Genomic DNA, 20572 nt, shown 5'->3' with positions numbered 1-20572 from the left:
GTTTAGCTCTTTCCAGGATTCTTCTTCAATTTAAATATTTCTGCATTACAAGTATGTGATTGGTAAGAAAGATATTTCCCTTTTCCTTCAAGCTTTTTTCTCAAATTTTGCTTGCCAAAGCAACAGCTTTTCCTCCATCCAGATCTATTATATCTTCAAACTACAGTAACTGACAGCTTTTACATTTGAAAAATGGAAGGTTCAGAGGTTTGTACTAAAATACATTAACTGCTACTTATAGAAGGAATACTCCTCCCAAATACACTATTCCCTGAAATAGAACGAATTTTCAGACTGACATAAAAGAAAAAAAATACTTTTCTGCAGGTTATACATTGGTTCAGTTTTTCCTTTTGCACTGAGCCCTACATAATTTCATCCACACATCCATAATCTTATGCATTTAAAATTTAACTATCCTTTTTGCTGTGAAGCAACCTCCAGAGGCTCCAATATCTTTTAGATTCAGCTTTAACTTGTACGTACCTACAACTCACACAGTGGACAAGAAATTTTCTCTACTGAAAGAACCAATGTTTCATTTAGATCTCTCAGGATATCAGCAGAAAAGACTACGTAACAGAAAGCTGCAAGAATTTACCAAATAAACAACTGTATCACTTAAGGCAGGTCTCCCAAATTCCTAAACTGAATTTATTTGAAGTAATAAATGATGAATTTTCAATTTCCTTTTTCCATACAATAGTTACATGACATAATTTAAGTATACTCAAGCACCTTAAATATGTTACCTGACATTCCTTCTCCATCCATATCACTAGGGTATAAGCTTGAGAGAGAAGCACTTCTCATTCCAGAGTTTCGGGTTAATCGTTGGCTCCTTAATTGACCTATAGACTGTTCCAGTGTTTCTTTTAACTGCAGAGAAATTACAGTTTACTGAAATACGAGCATAGGTTGATTTTTAAAAAATGAAAGTAAAGTATTATTTTTCAAAAAAAGTCAGTAAGGGAATCAAAATTATATTTAAGCCAAGCTTTCCTACAATATATTGCATGTCATATTCCCGTAAGTATAGCAAAACATGTTTCAAACATCAGCAGCTTCAAATATCAAGTTTCTTAAAAGAGTGGTGCAACACACCTGGAAAACTCAAAAGACAGGTATGTCACAAACAAAATAAGACCTACTTGCCAGCAGTGCTCAATAACAGCCCTGCAAAAATCCAGAAAACAAATTCAAATTAACTTTTTTAATTGGAATTTTTCTAACAGCCCTACCTGGAATCAGTCTGACATATGGCTATCAAATTTCACTAAGCAGTTTTACATCAAGCCCTACTTTTAGTAGCCATGCTTCCAGAAAACAGCAGCCATTCTGAACTTAGGAGTTCAGAACTAACTATACTGCTTATTTATACTTATTTAAGTTCCTCATTTTTTCAAACTCGCATCTTATTTTTTAAGATCGCATTTGTTAACTGTGATTCTTAACTACTTGCTTTTGTCACACCTTTATTTGACAATCCACAAAACATCAATTTCTGAAGGTTCACCTCTCCTCTCCCTAAGAGAGATTTGTACACAATGGTTAAATTGCTGCTTTATTCTTGCAGAATTATACGCACTGTGCCGGATCTCTCTCTAGGTGGCACTTTTTTCCCAAAGTAAAAACCACTACTTTAAATCTTTTCTGAGTCTTTCAATGCTTGTTTAGGTTCTTTTTCAAGTATTATGTTTTTGTTATATGGTATTATTAAAACAACTTCATTATAATTAAGAAACTCTCAAACCAAAACCTTAAGGATTTTCTAATGCTTTCTCAAAAAGACAGGGGCTGCTTGAGGGGAATAAGATATAACAACGCATTTCTGTAACAAAAGATTGGGTTTGTATTCAAAAAGCTAAAACTTCGAGGAGAAAAAAAAAAAAGCCAGAGGATCAAAGAACAAACAGCAATAACTCAATTTTCAAATCTAGCTTGCCTCTCAAAGACTTATCTTGCATCTTTAATAGGGCAATAAAAACTCTGAATTAAGCTACAGATGCTCAGTTGGCATGCTTTAACTTAACAGGACTCATTTACATCATTTCTACACAAAACCAGACAGCTAGATTTTATTCTTTTTATTTCTTTAAACAAAGAACCATGACAGCATCCACAACTAATAACCTTATTGATTCAGTCTGTTTCTTTAGAACAGAACAATGGCCAAATATTATTTAAAAATTGAGTTACATATCAAGTTTTGCACTGATTAACTGGCAGACACTGTACACCTCGAAGTGGAACAGTGAGACTAATGTATAAATTAGAACGGAAAATAGCTCCTCAGCAGCCCAACAGTCACAAATTCATAAATGGAAATATGCTATACAATGGTCTGCAGAAACTCTTTCAGAGAAAGATCACAAAGAAGTCAAGAGTCAGACATTACAATATTCTGCATAACTGACAAAACCTAAATACATATCCCATTTGGAGCAAAATATTCTTAGATAAACAATCTTGTCTAACATGGTAGAAACACTTGGCCAACTATTATTGCGAAAAAAAGCCCACCACGTCACCATCCGAATGAGAAATTTATTCAAGTTTTTCCTAAATATTTATTATAGAAGGAAAACAGATTCACTGCCTGCTGATCCCGGCTGCTTCTTCCCACATACCAAATTCATACAACATCTATTCTATGTAGGTGGAAACTTCTGCTTCAGAAAGGAAACAAGAACTCAGAGAAACATGCTGTCTTTACTAATAGGACTAGTTTTACTCCCTTATTTAAAGCTCATGCAGGAGATGGTCAGAGTCTCTAGATTTCTCCTCCACTTGAGCCATAATCAAAAGCACCTTGTGCTTGGCATAGTATCATAGCATAACGATCTATTTGGTACTTTTAAACCAGAGAAGTCATAAAGCTATAAAACCTGCCAGAGTTTCATTATATAACATTATATAATATGAAAAGTTTGTTTACATCTACTTAACTCTAGATCTATTCTATCCATTACTATTATAACAAGTTTTTAGCCATGAATGCTATTAGCAGAAAAGATATAAGTTAAGATAAACTGGAAGTTGCTCACCGTTGCTATTGCTTCAGTTTGTTCCTTGTTGTATTCTCTGTATTGTCCTAGCAAATGGTCAACATGTCTTAGATTCCTGTTGGTATCCTTTAAAAAAAGTTTGAGGAAGGTAAGTCAAAACAGAAACCTCCTTTAATCAAACATTACTGTTGTCTTTATCATTCTTGTTTTATAAGAGTAAACTGATAACACGAGTGCTTTTTAAAGCATCTGAGCATTCAAAATTCTATTCAAGTAACAAGAATCTGAAGACATATAGTATGGCTATAGAAGAGGGAGAGAGAAAAAACACACAAAATACTATAATTTATGGTACAACAGTAAGGTCCTGGTTTCAAATAAAAGTTTTATACATTTCAGCTACTCTGTAGAAAAACTTTAAATTCAAAGGAACTTAACATTACCTGTCTATAAAACAGAACTGACAAATAAAATTTTTTTAAGATCAGCTACATTAGGTAAGGTTCCTGCATAAGGTCTCCACGTGAACACTCCCTGATCAGATTAAGAGCTGCATCAGACAGTAGATCTGCTGAAAAGCAGTCCACAAAACGCAATTAACTTAAAATCAGAATTTCAGCAAAGTAGCAAGAGAGAGGTTAGACAGAAAAAGGACAATACCAAAGAGTCCCTTTTAAAAAAAACAGTCAGATGACATTCTTAATAATTCATCTCTTTTCTAGCTTGATGATTATTTTCCAACTAAGAAGTTTTGAAATGTAAATTCAACATTCTATATAGATTTTTCTCTTCTCACATATTAAAAAGAAATAAGAAAAAAATATCGACAGCCAAACAATACTTCAACACAAGTGATAATACATAAGCTCACTCTAGGTATTCAGAACTGTCACCTAGAGAAAAATTGGAATGACTTCTCGAGCAATAAATGGTGTCAAGATAGCTAAATGTCTCTTTCTAATTGCAAAACAGATTCAGATATTTCCTCCACTGAAGAAGCAGGAATTAGGCAAACACTTTTTCCTGCTCAGAGATGGATCTCTTACAAGTTTACAAATACTGTTTTTCACTGTGTTGTCTCAGATCTAGAAAACATTTTAACTGACTATATATTTATCATTAATTAGGAAATTTTACACAGTACAAGAGAACAAAGATGGGGCTGGAACTTTCTGGACAAAATTTAATGCCTCTTGTGAGAACCTGATGAAGTTCATTTGGCATGATTCAGTTTGCTAACTTTACAAACAGTTTACCAAACACATCACTTCAAGCAACATTCTATTGCTGTCTGAAGTAACAGCTGTATAAAAGTCTAACAAACCACATACTTTCAGCTCAAAAGCAATATGATCCATTTTCCAAAGCCTTTTTGCTTTGCACAGAAAGCCCCATTTCCCAGCAGTACAGTATTTTCCACAACTTCAGAAATGAAAATTCTATGTTGCAGAAATGCAGACTTTGTAAATACTTTAAAAATTTATTTTGTAAGCAACCTGTAAAGTGCTTGCTAAAGTATGGATCTTCTCTGTAACTTCTTCAGCACCATAGTTCCGAGTTCTGTTGTGGGACGCTCGCAAAGGCGGCCGCCTTCCTATTCGACCCCTAAGAAAGTTGTCTGAATCGCTGGATGAATCTGTCATTACTACTTGAAACCTAGGCAAGAAGAACAGATAAAGTAATGAATGTTAAATCCTGATTGCAACGGAACAGTCTCTGACTTGCACGGTATTCCCAAAGCAACTCTATGAACTCAGACTGCACCTAACATCAGCCTTTCTGGTTCAGGTCAGCAGGATGTACTCTTGAAGCAGATCTTCCAGCTGCTACTCAGTTATAATGTTTGTTCACCTCAGTTTTATAAGTTTGCAGCTGACAATATTTGTCCAACTGGACAAATACAGTAGTGAAAACAGAAGTTTATAAGAGAAAGAGGGGTGAAAAAAAAAGGCTATTCAAGAGCTTTAGTATTTCAAGTTGAACATCAGCAAAGTCATGTTCTAGAAAGAAAAAGCTAACACCACACAAGATGTAAAAATAAGGGTAGTTTTGTACATTGTGATTTTTTTTTTAATCCAACATTAATTCAACATAACCCAGATTACTATGTTGATGCTGGGACAATTCACTTAAATAGAATTCAATAATTATTTGAGGCAGAAGAGATAACAGCTTGTAAGGAAAGAATGTGGACTGCTGAGTCTTAAGAACGGCAAGGTAGATGAGGGGAAAATATGACAGCAATCATCAGACATGGGAAAAATAAATTAGTAAAAGCTAAAGACAGCTATGACTGGTAAAGTCACACAGTAACTGATTAAAATTGTAACTATCAAAAGGTAGGTTAAATGAAAGAAATTTTTTCTTAAGCTATTATGCACTGCAGCAGTTTGCCTGAAAGTCACAGAATCACCATCCTAAGATCTGTGTTAACAGCCATTGTTGGGAAAGACAGTCTGAGCCAACTTTGGAAAAGAGGAAATAGATTGGACAACCCTCAAGCTCCCTTTGGTCCTGCAGTAAACATAAAATGCCACAGTAAAGGTGCCATTCTTATGGCTATTAGAGCTGAAATTTCCCAAACAAATAATGGATGAGATTCAATTCCTATATTGTATTTTATAGAGAGGCGACTTGATGTTTATCCAGAGCCTTACATTTCATTTTTAAAAGGCTGTAAATTTTTGCCCCCCAGACTTGGATAGAAACCTCTCAAACATGAAATGAGAGTGGATAAACTTAGTCTGTGCTTAGGTACACTAATATTCCTTACTTTTTCTGAAGTGATTAATTTATTTCATCTTCCCTCCCTTTATCTCACTAGAGCACATTTTTATTGCCAGTATCAGAAATCAATGCTCCAGCGCCCCTCATTCTAGCCAGCTGTAATGAAGTCTAAATGGGGCTGAGAAAGCATAAACACTGAGCAGTGGGAAACAGGAAATATATGATATTTTCAAAGACAGAGAAAAAGAAATAAAACACCAGTAGAAATAACATCATGGAGTAATATTCATTTTTACCATAATTGAGGAGAGAAAAACCACAAACACACAACCCCCACTTCATCTGTCCTGCATCAAGCTATAGTTTTTCACCTTGATCTTTACTAGAACCTCATACAGACATTAGCAAGATCCATATTCTAGCACAAAGACCAGAGGTATCACCGATGAGCATGAAATGAGACTTCTCTCAAACACATTTTGCATCACCAGTTCTAGAGTAATTTTGAATTCCTTCTGTAACTGCAGTGTCAGTGCTTTGAGCTAAACCATCTCTTTTCAACCTTACCAAACATGGCAAGCAGCATAATCGCTCCAAACACAATAAGCAATTGATTCAGTGATCCATTTCCTCCAAGCTTAACAAACATTTTCAGTTTCAAAGCATTTTGTGAGAGTATCTAAGACACCAAGTAATGAGGAGACATACTAAGAATTGAGCACAAGATCAGCCTTATTAGGGATCAGAAACTCAACCCTGAGACATTAATCCACACAAATTTAGTCTTCATCTACTCATGGACCTATGTAGCAGCATATTTTCCTTGACAGTTTTCATTCTTACAGTCACAACACATTTAATTGTAATGATCATAGCAAATGGTTGATGGTCTGTATCTGTCATATATTATTAGGGCAACAAAGATGATTAAGGGAGTGGAGCACCTCCCTTATGAAGAAAGGCTGAGGGAGCTGGGTCTCTTTAGTTTGGAGAAGAGGAGACTGAGGGGTGACCTCATTAATGTTTATAAATATATAAAGGGTGAGTGCCATGAGGATGGAGCCAGGCTCTTCTCGGTGGCAAACAATGAGAGAACAAGAGGTAATGGAATCAAGCTGGCACACAAGAGGTTCCACTTAAATTTGAGAAAAAACTTCTCAGTGAGGGTGACAGAGCACTGGAACAGGCTGCCCAGGGAGGTTGTGGAGTCTTCTTCTCTGGAGATATTCAAAACCCACCTGGACATGTTCCTGTGCGACCTCATCTAGGCGTTCCTGCTCCAGCAGGGGGATTGGACTAGATGATCTTTTGAGGTCCCTTCCAATCCCAATCATACTGTGATACTGTGATATTATCTCAACTACAAAGTCACACCAAAGGTCGTTTTGGCAACTTAGATTCTTCAGAACTCCATTCACAGTTTCACAGGAAGCAAATTCTCTTTTCTTTCCAATCTGGGCAGAAAAGCATACATTGGATTTACCCTGTGCATAGAATACTGCACGGAACTATTCCATGAGAATTAGAAAACTAACCTTACATGATGCAATTCATATAGTTTGTCTGCAACTCAAACAGCTTCAAGTGAAAGATTAGGCTTAACTCTTAATTCCATCATGTCACCTTTCTTTCTAGAAGCTGAGAGCACAAAAGTAACATCACTTACAACATTATCAGTTTCACATTAGTGAAAGATGAATTTTTAAGAATACTTGATTAGACAAAGAAGTTAAGAACAATAAAACATGTAAGAACATTCAAATTATAGACAGCGTTTTATCTCATTTCCAAGTAAAATGGTATAGGCCAGCAGAATTCCAAAGGTTAGTTACTGCATCTCAGTTGATGGTAACTAAATATTTTAAAATTTCTCAAGCTCTCCTGAGAGTGAGCCTCTAACATGGCCCTACAAACACATCCGGTTAGACAAGTACAGGAACTTTTAATATCAGAAGAGAGGCACTAATAGAAATTAACGAAAATCAGCCATTCACTTATCTGCTGAAAGCATCCTTCTGAGAAGCCTCTCAACTGTAAGAGTCCTAACTACTGAAAAGCTTTGACACTGGGGAAAACAAAAGGGAAATAAACATCTACAGTAGAAAAGACTAATGAGTTTGTTTTCAGCTGTCCAAAAATAGACTCATTAAGATACTTACTGGCCAAAGCACTGAAGAAAGCCTAGTAAACAAGGTAAACATAAAAGAAAATGCTAGACACAGCAGGACATTTTATCTGAAGAAAGCTGTCTATTTATAGTTAAGTAGTATTCCTCTTTGTTCTGACGAGCAACCTAAGAGGAACCATAAGTGCTTTTAAGTTGAAGAAGTTCTGTTGCATACAAAGCAACATCCTCATTTTTAAAGGAATTAAAGAAGTTTCATTTTAGATTAAAAATAATATCATAAATAAGAAATTTGTACAAATATTCTATATGCACAGTTGCCTATGATTTTTTTTAAAAAGCCTATTACCACTTCTTCAAAAATGCTAGACTGATTTCAGCACATGATCATACAACCTACTTGAGAGAGAGAATCATTTGTCTTTTACCAGTTTTTAGTCTACCTAAACAGATTATAACGTCTCTTGCACTGAGGAAAAATATCAATACTCTCCTGTAGTAAACAGGGCACTTCGGTTTCACTGAGGACACTCTTGTTAAGACATCTGCAGGATAAAACAAACATGAAGTACAGCTGACAGTCTCAACAGAAAGTTCTTCACCTCAAGTAAACAAGAGATGAACTCAGGATACACAACCTGATTACTTCTCAAGTGTTTATATTTGTTTAGCTATGCACAGACTAATCTATCACTAGGTAACTAACAGCACATAAGGGATGTCTGAAGTCTTATAATAAAGAATAAGCATTAAAAAAAAAAAAAAAAATCCATAAAGGGACCATAGGACACCCGAAAGCCCCCTTCCTTCAGCGCTTTCAAATGAGCCAGAAGTTCTCAAAAAGCTAGGAAGGTGACCCAACATGGTGACATTTCAACATCACGCCTTCAGGCACCGGTACACAATGTATATTGTCACCTTATGACACCATGTTCCCCACACTCTCCGCTACCACGACACAGAAAACGGTTCCTCCGTACCGTTCACAGTAAGTTAGCTCAACTACAGCCCTCTGCAAGTTCTCCTCCCGCCGTGCATGTACCGAACTTCACTAACACCCGACCTCTTCTCCGAAGGCGTCCGCGACTTTGCCCCGGACCGGACCGTGAAAGCCCCGAGGGCTGCGGGACAACCCCAGAACGGCTCCGTGAACGCCGACGACCGGGCCCCGCCAGCTGCCGCCGCGGCTCCTGAGTAACCCCGCGGCCGCCGCGCCCTGTGCCGCCCAGCGCCGTTCACCCGAGCGCCCGCCCTCCCGCGGCCCTCCGCACCCAGCCGGCCCCGAGCGGCGGCGCGCCCCTTCCCGCACGCGCCCCTTCCCGCACGCGCCCCTTCCCGCACGCGCCCCTTCCCGCACGCGCCCCTTCCCGCACGCGCCCCTTCCCGCACGCCCCCCTGGCCGCAGCCCCCGACTCTGCCCTTCCCGTTCTCCAGGACCCACCGCACAGCAGCCGCCGGAGGACGTCACACCTCCAGAGGCGAAGCCGACCCCTTCCCCGGGCACGGCCCGCAGCGCCACACGCCGACTCGCCTCGCCGCTATGGCAACTTGAACTAGCCGCCCTGCCACCAGCTGCCGGAGCCGCCTTCCGGGCGCCAGCCCCGCCTCCGCTCTGCAATGCACTGTGGGATGGGTAGTCCACTAGTGGCAAGCCTGCGTGGGAAAGACAACGTGAAGGACTTCAACTCCCAAGAGGCCTTGCGGCGGCGACGCCGGCGTAGCCGAGCCGCGCGCCCCCGCAGAAGCGGTAACGGCAGGCCAGGCCCCGCCTCCGGGGAAGCCGTTGGCCCTGCGGAGGGGGGAGTGGGGCGTGGGTGGCGGTGGCGGTGGCGGTGGCAGTGGCAGTGGCAGGTCGGACTCATACGCTGGTGTTTATGGAAGTTTTTGAAGCGGTAAAACTTTACAAAACACACATTAGCGTTTACAAACACTACAGCCAAATAAACTTGAAGAGCGGCAACAACAGCTGTTGCCCTGGCAAAATAGGTGTGTCTGTTCTGCCTGTGAGGAAACGGGACACCTGCCTCATGGGCTGGGAAAAAGGAGCCTGTGAGCTGCTTAAAGCAGCTATTTCTATCTCCATTCCTATCCCTCGACTTTTTCTTGTTTCTATAAAGCCAGGCGTCTCCCTTTTCACAAATGTTGTACCTGCTGCCCTTATGTGCAGTAAAAACAACCAAGTATTACAGACTCCTACACTGGCCTTGAATAGACAAAGGAATGAAAGGTGCTGGGAGTGATAATGGGAAACAGCACCTGGGCTTCTGTAACTTGGGCAGAACTTGCAGGAGTCCTAAAATTACTGGAATATTTGACTGCAGACCACCTGTAGATGAGCATTCAAGCCCAATGAACTGTTGTGGTTTTTTTAAGGCAGATACGTCTGAATTGCCTCTGAGAGCCACTCCAGGGAGTGACCATTGGCCTTTGAGCACAGTAATAAGGCATGGCTGACAATCCATACTGCCCACCTTTGGCCTGTCCCACAGGACTGTTTCACTCACCCACAGTCTCTCATGCAACACACCTCAGAATAGAGCCAGGCCCCCCACACTGGCAGAATCCACCAAAAGCCCAGGCAATGGCTGCTGGCCCCTGCTGCTATGTCTTTGGTTTGTGATCATGTTCAAGAGGCATTATCCTCATCCAAGCTGAAGGCAGGTGAGGCAGAGAACAGGAATGTAATTATATAATTTACGTCACTGTGAGCTGAAGCATTAGTGAATAATTAGTGAAGAAATAAATCTTCCGTGGCTCCCAGTGCACAACCATTGCTCTGGCCTTCCCTCTGCAAACCGCAGCATGGTCAGGTTGTGCTAGCAGGTCTAAACGCAGGGTAAGAGTCAGGGCTTCTGCTCAGCTGCATCTCATAAGGCTGCTTATGGTGGTCTCTGCAAGACAGGCCATGAATCTTCCTGAGCTTTCTGAGGGATTTCCTCTCCTGTCAGTTTTGCACCTGGCAGTGGGCATAGACTCCCAAAATTCACCCACGAGCAGATTCTTTTCATCAACACAATGTTCCAGTGGAAGCTGATGCCAACGCCTGAGACTGCCAAACCAGTTACAACCACTGGTCTTAAAGACCATGCTAACCGTACATGTATCGATTGTGAAAGTAGCCAGTCAGCAAACAGCACTTGCCATCTATGTATATATTGGTCTAATGTAACAGAAGAGAGCAGATGCTTCCAGTGCTTCAGCTATTTTTGCACACACCTGTATTGTGAGCTGCAACATTACCACAAACATCGCAACTCTTTCACATATGCATATGAAATGAGGCTTATGTCACTGACTAACACATAGTTTTCCCATCCTCATGAAGTTGAGGCTTGGTATAAAAAGCGAAATGCCAATGACTGTCACAGAAAACATGTAAGTAGGCATGTATGCCAAGAGTCCTAGACTGTGCATATATGTGCAGAAAAACATCCAAACCATCGAGATCCCACCAGTCTCACCAGAAAAGAAAGCAGCAATGTTTTCAGTCTCAGCTGATTAAGGCAGCAAACTGCTTGAAGCTCACTGTGGCTTTTGCACAACATAATTAGTGCAAACTTCTGGTGTCCTCTGTTCTTTTCAAAATTCAAGGAATGAGAGAGGGAACAGGTAAGTGTGATAGGATTGTTCACAAGGGTTGCTAATTTATCTGTGTGATGAACTGTCAGCTCAGCAAAGTCTGTTTCTGGTACCTGTGCTTGTTGATTACCAGACTAAATGGATGCACCAGGGGTTTTTTGTTGCACTTTTCTTTAGAGTAGGGAGAAAGCTAAGATTTGTGTGCATGTACTTGACACCATGTCCAGACAGAAACATGAAAAATGCCCTGCTGGTCCATTTGGCCCAGAATACTGTATTCAACAGTGACAGCAGGAGATGCTGTTTGAAAAGAGCACATGAACCTGCTTACTTTCTGTGATCTAACCCTCTCTGTAGTTTCCTCCAGCATCCACATTGTTCATGTCAGAGGACATTTGTAAGAGATGGTATCCTTTGGTATCTGTTTACAGGCCTGTAGCCCTTAAATTTGTATAATCCTGTCTACCTCTCCAGCCTCCTGGCAATGATTTCTGGAAGTTTGCTTCTGGGTGTGTGGAAAAGTGCTTTCTTTCTACTCTATGGCTGCATAATTTAAGGGCCTTTGCTGAAGGCTGTGCTAAAGGCTGGTTGAAAATTTAAGTAAACTGTATCTAAAGTTCTGTTGACAGTTTCAGAAGATTTCCCAAATATATAATGTCTGCCTTTCAAAAAAAAAAGCTGTTTTAATTCTTCCTCCAAAGATCTTATGTATACATGCATCCACTGATTTTATTCTGTATCATAGTTTCTGCTAGTGTAGCCACTACAGTTGTCAGAGTTTAAAGAGTATTTTTTATTCTGGCTTCTGTCATTCTGTGCTCTGGATTCTGTAATCTGTATTCTCTGGCTCTGAAGTTCCTTTGTTTTCCTTAGAATCACCATTAAATATTAGCATAATATTAATTAGTCTTCTGGTACAAAAAGGGAGTTGAGAAGTACACCACGGTCACTAGTTCTGTTATTTCAATCACCAAGTAAATAAGATTTTCACTGGTTATTTTTCTCACATTGGATTTCTCTGTCCATAGAGAAATATTCATCTGAGAATCTCTCTGAGCTCTTTCACAGTAAGCATAGAAACAAAAGGTCATTCAGTTCTGAGTTATGGCTTTATCTCCTCTACATGCACCTTTTACATGCTAATTAATCTACCAGTCCTATAGACTCTGGCAGCATTCTTTGGTCTGTTGTATTTCAAAAGGGATTAATACTTTTTGTTTTTTACAAGTTGTTCCTCAACTGCTTTTAACCTTCTTTTGCTGTATTTTACACTTAGCTTTCTAGCATTTGAAAGAAAACTTTTTGTTCTACCCTAAAACAAGACATTAAGTTTTTGAAGGATGATTTCTTGGTTTTAATAACTGACCTTATCCTAGTGTTAACAATGCTGCCTTTCTCATGCGCTTCCTGAAGCCTTATTTACTAGGTATGCCGCTTGCAGTTTGGAGTCCTTAATGATGCACCATGAGGCATGCAAGGTAACTCCCTTGTCTACCTCTTTTAGCAAGTATCTTCATATTTCTGTAATTATCTTTAATTTTGTTATATTAAATAAGAAATATACATATCCCAGCATTCTGTTATCTGAAGTGCTATGTTGGGACAATCACTTAACAGTGCTTTCATTTAGAGAGCCCAGCATGATCTTAGTATTTAAGGCTACTGCTGCTTGATTACTGCTATTGTGCCCTTGACTCATACACTTAAGAAAGTTCATTGCTTTTTAAAAAAAAATATAATGAGACATTACACTACTATATATAAAAATAAATATATACGAAGCCTGAGGACACAGGCCTTAAGGGTGGCAAAGAGTGTCAATGACAATAGGAAGCAGTAGACAGGAACTTGATTCGGGGATGCACAGGCTAGAACCAGGATCAGGATCACAGGCAGAACAGGCAGCATCCTCTTCAGATGCCAGCCATGGACGAAGAGAGTGAGATCCTTGTGATCTCCCAGTTTTATATAGTGTGTGAGTGGATGGCATGGAATACTTAGTTGGTCAGTTTTGGTCACCTGTTCTGTCTGCTCCTCCCTGTGAGTACACCCCTCTCGTTATGGTACATACAAAATTTATCAGTGAGCTTGGCTGACATAGCAATAAGGATAAACCTGGGCCTTTTCTGCATACCATTCCTACCGTTAGCTCAGTAAAACTGTAAATATCAGCCATTAACAGCTCCAGAGCAAACACTGAAAAACATGCATCCAATTTCAGAAAGATGCAGTTATTTATAAGAACATAACTGAAAGGAAGATTCACTAAAAGAGAGTTGGTCTCGTTTTAAACAAAATCAGGACATGCATGAAGTTCATTAAGTGGTTGATTACTCTCTTGGGGTAAAGGACCCATGGCAAGCCTAACTCCAGTAACCTTTTAGTTTTGTTTGGTCTCTGATGTAACTGCATTTCATTTTTAAAATAATGACCATGTGGCTGCATCAGTATAAATCATGGAAACCACAACAGCATGAGAGAAAATAAGGAGTCAAGTCCTGAAGATCCTGGCAAGTGCCTCCATGCAGGATGGGTGAGCACTGAGGTATTGTTTGCAGATCTGGGAAGGATCAGAGGAATTATATGGAGCACACAATAAGGAACCCTGAGCTTGCACCACAACCTTAGCCCCCATTCTTATGAGTTGTCCTCAGAGATTAGTAAGACTTTGGAGTATTATGAAATGATACAATTGTATCCCACAACTGATATGATGGACGGATGAGAATGTGTGTCTTATCTATGGTCACTAAAACAGGCCACGCCTTGTGAATGCCAGGCAATATTACCCTGGATATCTTGGACAACAATGAGAGGATAGACTAACCAGTAGGCTGTTTTGCAGATTGTAGCAACTGTGGTAATATTGCACTTGCTGACCTTGAATTACTGTGCCACATAGGATGCAGTATGACTGTCTTCCACTGGGGACAGCATCGGGTTGGACAGGACGGGAAGGGTTAGCAGCCTAGAAATAGATGTGCTTCCACCCTTCCAACCTGTACTAGCTTCTGGCTTTCTTCTTCATGAAATGTGTCATTAGCCCTTGGCTGGTAGAGAGCGTAATCCCACCACAGAGAGACAGCAAGCCTGAACACACTGGGAGCAGTGAAGCAGCCTCCAGCAGCTTGGGCTGGTTGACACTGTACTGGAGTCTCGATCAGCACTGACCAAAGATGTGAACAGTTACAGAGCTGCATGTCTGACTTGACAACGCAGAGTCACACCTTTTCCCTTGCTTGTGCCGCAGTGGAGTGTACTGATCCCTTGTTCACTGGCCTTGACATTCAGTGATCTGCCTGTGGCTTCATTTTTATGGAGTCAGTTTGGTATGGACACCAAAAAGTGGTGGTGGATGGTGGCTCTTAGGGCTGCAGGCAGGGTGAGTTACAGGTATGAGCAGTGTGCAAGGACATGACTGAGTGGGGCATGGGACAGCCAGCGTTCCCAACAGAATTCCATGCAGTACAGTGTGAAGTTGTCTAGGGCACTCTGTGGTGGGTGCTTCAGCTTGTCCCCTCACTGGGACCCCCCCTAAGGTTACTCCTATCCTAAACAGGATAAATGTGTCTGATGGGATTCCTCACACAAGATCTAAACACTAACATAAGCAAGATCAGGATTTATACTGTATTTCTTTATGGGCACAGTATTATTTTCTCACCTTAAAAAGATATGTTGAGGGCATTAATTATATTTAGGAAACACATACTAATGAACTGACTTAAATTACTTTTAAAGCATTATATCAAAATAACATCTGATGTGTTGTACTCTTAACTTTTTGGTAATTCTGATTATCTGGAGGGGACCTATTTATCCAAGAAGATTGTGTTTTATTTTTGTTGACGTTTTGTTGATATTTTTCTTGTTGTGTACCTACGCATGCACAAAAACTACATGAAGGAGAAAACACTGGCATTTGGTTGGAAAAAAAAAAAAAAGTTAAAGTAATTGAGGCAAAGTATTAAAGACCTTTTTTTACTGCCTCCTTGAATTAAACTATAATATCTCTCTTTTTTTTTTTCTCGCACTACTTTTAAACATTTGCTTTTAGAGAAACCATCTCTTGTTTATGAAGAAACCCAGAATCAAATTAGTATTAACCAGATTTTGTCAGCTTTTAGTATGTCTATCAGGCACAGATAGGACTGCTACAGTGCAGGAACCTCTGTCCTATATCCATTCTAAACCTATGTCCCTAACATAGACCAGAGTAGGTTGCTACTTCAAGTGACAATTATTTCACCTCATTTCTCTCAAGGTTAATTTTTTTTTTCTCCATTTTTTTCTTTGGTGAAAGGATTTTGGTTTTTGTTTTTTTTCTGTTAATGTGGAGAATGTTACTCTCTCCACTTCATTTTGCTCTCTTTTATCATGTGATTTTCAAAATCAACTTTTTGAATTTTCAGTGCTATTTTAAGCTGCTTTTACGTTTAGCGCGTATTGCCTTTGCAGTTAGTGAATTTTTACCCGGTGTATAGATCTATTTTAACTTCACTGCTTTTACACGTGAGTTAGTAGTGCGCTTGCACAGTCCCCTCCCTCCTCCATTCTGCAAAGAAACTAGAAGAAATCTTGGGGGTAAGACGTCACGCCGCCGCGTTTGACAACGGCTCGGCGGGCTCGTCCCGTACCTGGCAGCTCTGGCCTGGCCGCCCGCCCCGGCTGGCCTGGGCTGGGCTGGGTTGGGGGACCGCTCGCGCCGCGCAGCCCCGGCCGCCCTCGGCAGGTGGCCCCGGCGCCCCACGGCTGCGCTGGGACCCGCCGGCTGAGGACGGGAGCGCGGGGAGCGGCGCTGCTCCGGTGGCGGGGTCCCGGGCGGCGCTGCCCCAGTGAGCTGCCGGGAACAGGCCCGGGGGTCCCCGCGGGAGGGGTGCGGAGGAGCAGGAGGGCAGGTCCTTGTGGGGCGGGGTGAGGCAGGGAGGGATGGCGGGAGAGGTGGGCGCGGGGGCCGGGGCGAGGAGAGGGAGTGTACCCGGAGGAGAGGGCGTGCAGGGTTTGCTGAGACCTTTTTTGTCCGCACTTAGGGAGGAGGTGGCGTTGTCCAGCAAAGGTGCTGCCTTTCCCGAGCAGCTTCTCCCGGCGGGGCAGTGTCGTCTGCCCCTGCAGCTCTGGTGCCTCCTCTCTTTTCCCCCCGGAGAAGCGACGGGCAGAGCAAAAGATGCTGTGCCTCCCAGTAGCTTTCCAGTTGCTGCTGGTGCTGGTGCTGTGCAGCCAGGGCACAGAGAGGTGCCCTTCAGCCTTCTGCGAGTGTTCTGACTGGGATGACCACAAAATCACTTGCAGGGACATCCACTTCATTCCCAACCTTCCGGAGGACACCCAGACCCTGTGAGTACATAGGGGTGGTTTAGGGCAGACACTAGCTGGTTTTAAGTATTCATATTCTGCAAGCAGGACATGCTCTGAGCTAATGCCCTGGGACATGAGGGAGGGAAGTGGTGAGGGGAAGAGTGGGGAATACAGCACAGCAGGGCAATACAGCATACAGTGTTCGGATTGTGTGTGTGTCGGGGAGACATAGGAAAAGTGACTGTGACTCTCAGACCTTACAGATGTGAAGAGATTATTGTACCTTAAAAGTTCTAGGTAGGATATGGGAAAATGAGTTTCTTGGCCGTTTGTTTGAAAATAGAGTGGAAGGCTGGATTCTGTGTGGCATGTGCCTAGATGGTGAGGGGAAGGATAGATCAAACACAGTTTTCTGTTTAAAAAAAAAAAAAAGAATAGCAATTAGAGGTACCATCACACAAACAGCTCCATGAAAGCTTCTGTGCACTTTCAGCTTCTTTGTCAAAGCCTGACAAAAAGAATCATGGGAACTGAGAATCTCAATATACTGTCTGGGAGACTAAGTACTTCAGATTAACAAAAGTGTGGATATGGGATAAAGCAGCAAATTTGGAGCTTGCCAAAGAGACAGAGCTATTCAAGTACCTAAACCTAAGTGGTTAGTATCATTACAGGCAATGTAGAATATCTTGTCTGAGTTCCTGCTGCCAGACCAGGAGAGTGTCCTGTGTTGTATTTGTCAGCCTATAGACATACATCAGATAAATACCCTAGGGAAGCCAAAATGCCACCAGTCAGCTATAGCTAAGGAGTTGAATCACTCTTGGCTTTCACTTTGTCTCATAAAGCACAAAATGTTTCTAGTCTCCAAGGGAAGGTTCATTTGTAAGTAAATTACATTCTGATAAAATAAACAAACTCAGCCTCAGCTGTTGTAATGGCAAGATAAAAAGATAACAGGTTGATTTGTTTATATCTTGATAATGGTTCTCAGGACTTTATTTGAAAATCTGAGCCATGTAGTTATTTGAACTTATTTGAGTGGGCTTCTCAAGTTTTTTTAACACCTGAAAGTAAAGGCTTAGCAAAGAGATCACTTACATGAAAAGACGGAGAAAAAAATATTTATGTTATTCCATTATTTATTAATACCTTTAGACTTTTGATTATTAGACTGCAGTATTTGAGTTTGTAAGGCTTTTAAATTATATGAGTTTTGGTTTGGTTATTATACTTTTGTATATGCAACTTATTTAGTTTGAAATTGTCATAATGTCGTTGCATGTAACATGGTCTTTGAAATCTACCACAAGCAGCTAGAAAATAAAGCAGTTTCAATTTACAGGAGAAATACACCCTCAAATAGGCATTTAAAATAGTTAATATAAACAATGAGATCACATAATGAAATCGGATACTTTACTTGAAAAATGCTTGTATGATGGCTGAGAAGAACCTCTACGTATAGCTTCACAAATAAAGCACTTCGGCTCCTGGAGTTCTAGTGTTTTAACACCTGTTCTACTGGGGGCTTTAAGATCATAAGCCACCTCTTTGAAGTGAAATATGCAACTGTGCATATCTGCACATTATATATCCTCAAATCCAGCAACTTTGTTACTTTAGGTAAAGTAACTTTGCTTTTTCGTGGTTATGCATGAACTTCAAGATTGCCTATTTTAAAACTTTCTTATATGGCTATTCAGTTTTGCAGGGTTTGTACAGCTAAGAGGCTGGGGAATCTAGGAAAAAATTTCCAGCTTTTGGAGATAATGAGATCTTTTCAGTGCACAGGATCTTGAAACTCCAATTAAAGTTTCATTGCAATTATTCAGCCAGGAGTGTTCTCATTTCTCTACCCTACTTTGAGTGGTGTAAGCCTTTTTAAACAAGCCATGCTTATAAGAAATTGCAGAAAATGTTTCTTTCTGAACTCTCTTAGTGAAAAGTGTCATAAACTTCAGCCAGCAAAGTGTGTTTGTTTTAAACTGTTTTTAATGTATTTGTCCAAATATAGTTAATGGACGTGCTTATCCAGAATGCCTGAGTGCACAGATATTGTTACAGTATCACAGTATCACAGTATGTTTGGGATTGGAAGGGACCTCAAAAGATCATCTAGTCCAATCCCCCTGCTGGAGCAGGAACGCCTAGGTGAGGTTGCACAGGAACATGTCCAGGTGGGTCTTGAATGTCTCCAGAGAAGGAGACTCCACAACCCCCCTGGGCAGCCTATTGTTCTTGGAGATGCTTTTTTTTCAGTATGAGATTTTTATCCTTTTTTCTTTTTCCGTGGAGTAAATAAAGTAAGTAGAAAGAAAAAGGCTTTGCGTATTACAGACAAATCTTGTCATGTTGCATGAAGTTAAGAATTATATACTCATATACTACAGTAGGAAAGCAATTCTAAATGGTATTGAAATACAGTACTAAAAATATGAAATTAGGTATCAATAATTTTGCCACATCTATAATATTTTTCATGCCTCTCTCCGCACAGCCAGTATTATGGTCTGATCTCCCACCATTTTACCCTTGCCTGGGCCTCCTTTGCTTCTGCCTCTACCTGTCCTTGGCTCCACTCCTCTTTCATGCTGTGACACTGTGTGCAGGGCACTGAGGAATCCCGATCCCAGCTGGGCTGGCATCACTTTTCGCTTTCCACAGCACAGTGCTGGTTGGGACTATAACCCCTTCCCGTCTCTGGTGGAATATGCTGGGGGAGATCCCGGCCTTTCAGTGCCAGCAGATCCACTAGGAAGTGGGGGTTAATGACTGCAAAGAATTACTTACAAATCACCAAAATTACACTGAACGTTTATCCAAAGGTATAATTACATCATGCTTTTCATTTTAAGAATCTATTTTTAGTTGCTTTATTTTATTTAATCTGGTAATAAAGTGATGAAGTTTTGCTTCCTATTTATTTGTGATCTACATCACCTGCATTTGCTTACTAAAATAACTTCAGCTCCCCTTCCCATCCCAAATATCCTCAATACCCTCTTGTAAGTTTTCCACCATTAAAGAACAGCTATAGCAAATCAGTCCAATGGCTTGATTTCCCTTCTCTTAATTTTCCTTTGGTATCGGCATTTAGAAGACGTATATGATACTCTCCATTAATTCTGGCTCATCTTTCAATTATTTTTACCTGCAGTAACTTTCTAACCTCTGTGTGGTTTTGTTTTAGTAACCTTCAAAGGATTGCTGGTCTGTGTTTTTGAGTTTTGTGTCTGTGCCTCATTCAGTTGTCTCTTGAGCCCATTTCAACATCCATAATATCCTTCGGCAATGAGTTCCACAAGTTTCATAGTAGTTGCAAGAACTATTTTTGTTGTCATTGTTGTTGAAAATACCACATTGTCCTACCATCAGCAGCTAAATACACAATGTTTTCAGGTCAATGTTATGTCCCTTAAGCTTGCTGGCAATATTCTCATCTCCTCCCTATACCTTCTATTGCAAGCCAACAGTAGTGTCCTGTGTTCCTTCCCATAACTGCTACTCAAAGCAGTCTCTTCTGCTGCCTAAACCACACACACGCACACACACACACACACACACACACACATATATATATATGACTGCACAGAAGGTAGCATCAGAGCTGTGTGAGTGCTGAATGATTATTCCCCGCAGAATGGATAAGGGCTGAGCCCTCCCAGTTCCCTTCCCTTTCCCTTTTGCATTCCATCAAAAAATGCTAAAATGGTTTCTATCCTGTAGCCAGGTGCCATTTTCACATCACTATAATCAAATTTGTTTGTAATTGGACAAGAGGGAGTCATGGGAGGACAGTGGAACTGGCAGATAAATAAACACAAAACTAATACAG

The 20572-nt window shown here is 40.8% G+C and overlaps 2 protein-coding genes across 4 annotated transcripts in view; one reads left to right on the top strand and one right to left on the bottom strand.

Annotated features, from left to right (window-relative positions):
- The window catches only part of CEP128 (centrosomal protein 128), a gene marked incomplete at its 3' end in the record, with an annotated part of 122417 nt that extends 113009 nt beyond the window's left edge, over nucleotides 1-9408 (bottom strand). Inside the window, exons 1-4 of the mRNA XM_080344806.1 lie at nucleotides 9302-9408; nucleotides 4505-4664; nucleotides 3048-3134; nucleotides 753-879 (exon numbers count right to left, since the gene is read on the bottom strand). Of these exons, the coding sequence (XP_080200932.1) occupies nucleotides 753-879; nucleotides 3048-3134; nucleotides 4505-4651 (361 nt within the window). The 5' untranslated portion in view covers nucleotides 4652-4664; nucleotides 9302-9408. The remainder of the gene's footprint in view (nucleotides 1-752; nucleotides 880-3047; nucleotides 3135-4504; nucleotides 4665-9301) is intronic.
- Nucleotides 9409-16603: 7195 nt separating this feature from the next.
- Nucleotides 16604-20572, top strand: part of TSHR (thyroid stimulating hormone receptor) — a gene marked incomplete at both ends in the record, with an annotated part of 61232 nt that continues 57263 nt past the window's right edge. For all 3 annotated transcript variants that reach the window (XM_080345572.1, XM_080345571.1, XM_080345570.1), the window contains one exon: nucleotides 16604-16773. In XM_080345572.1, coding sequence (XP_080201698.1) covers nucleotides 16604-16773 — 170 coding nt within the window. The remainder of the gene's footprint in view (nucleotides 16774-20572) is intronic.

This window comes from Nesoenas mayeri, assembly GCF_963082525.1.
Source record: "Nesoenas mayeri genome assembly, chromosome: 5".
NCBI lineage: Eukaryota > Metazoa > Chordata > Aves > Columbiformes > Columbidae > Nesoenas > Nesoenas mayeri.
The sequence above is the reverse complement of the archived record's forward strand: the minus strand, read 5'-3'. Positions and strand labels throughout refer to the sequence as shown.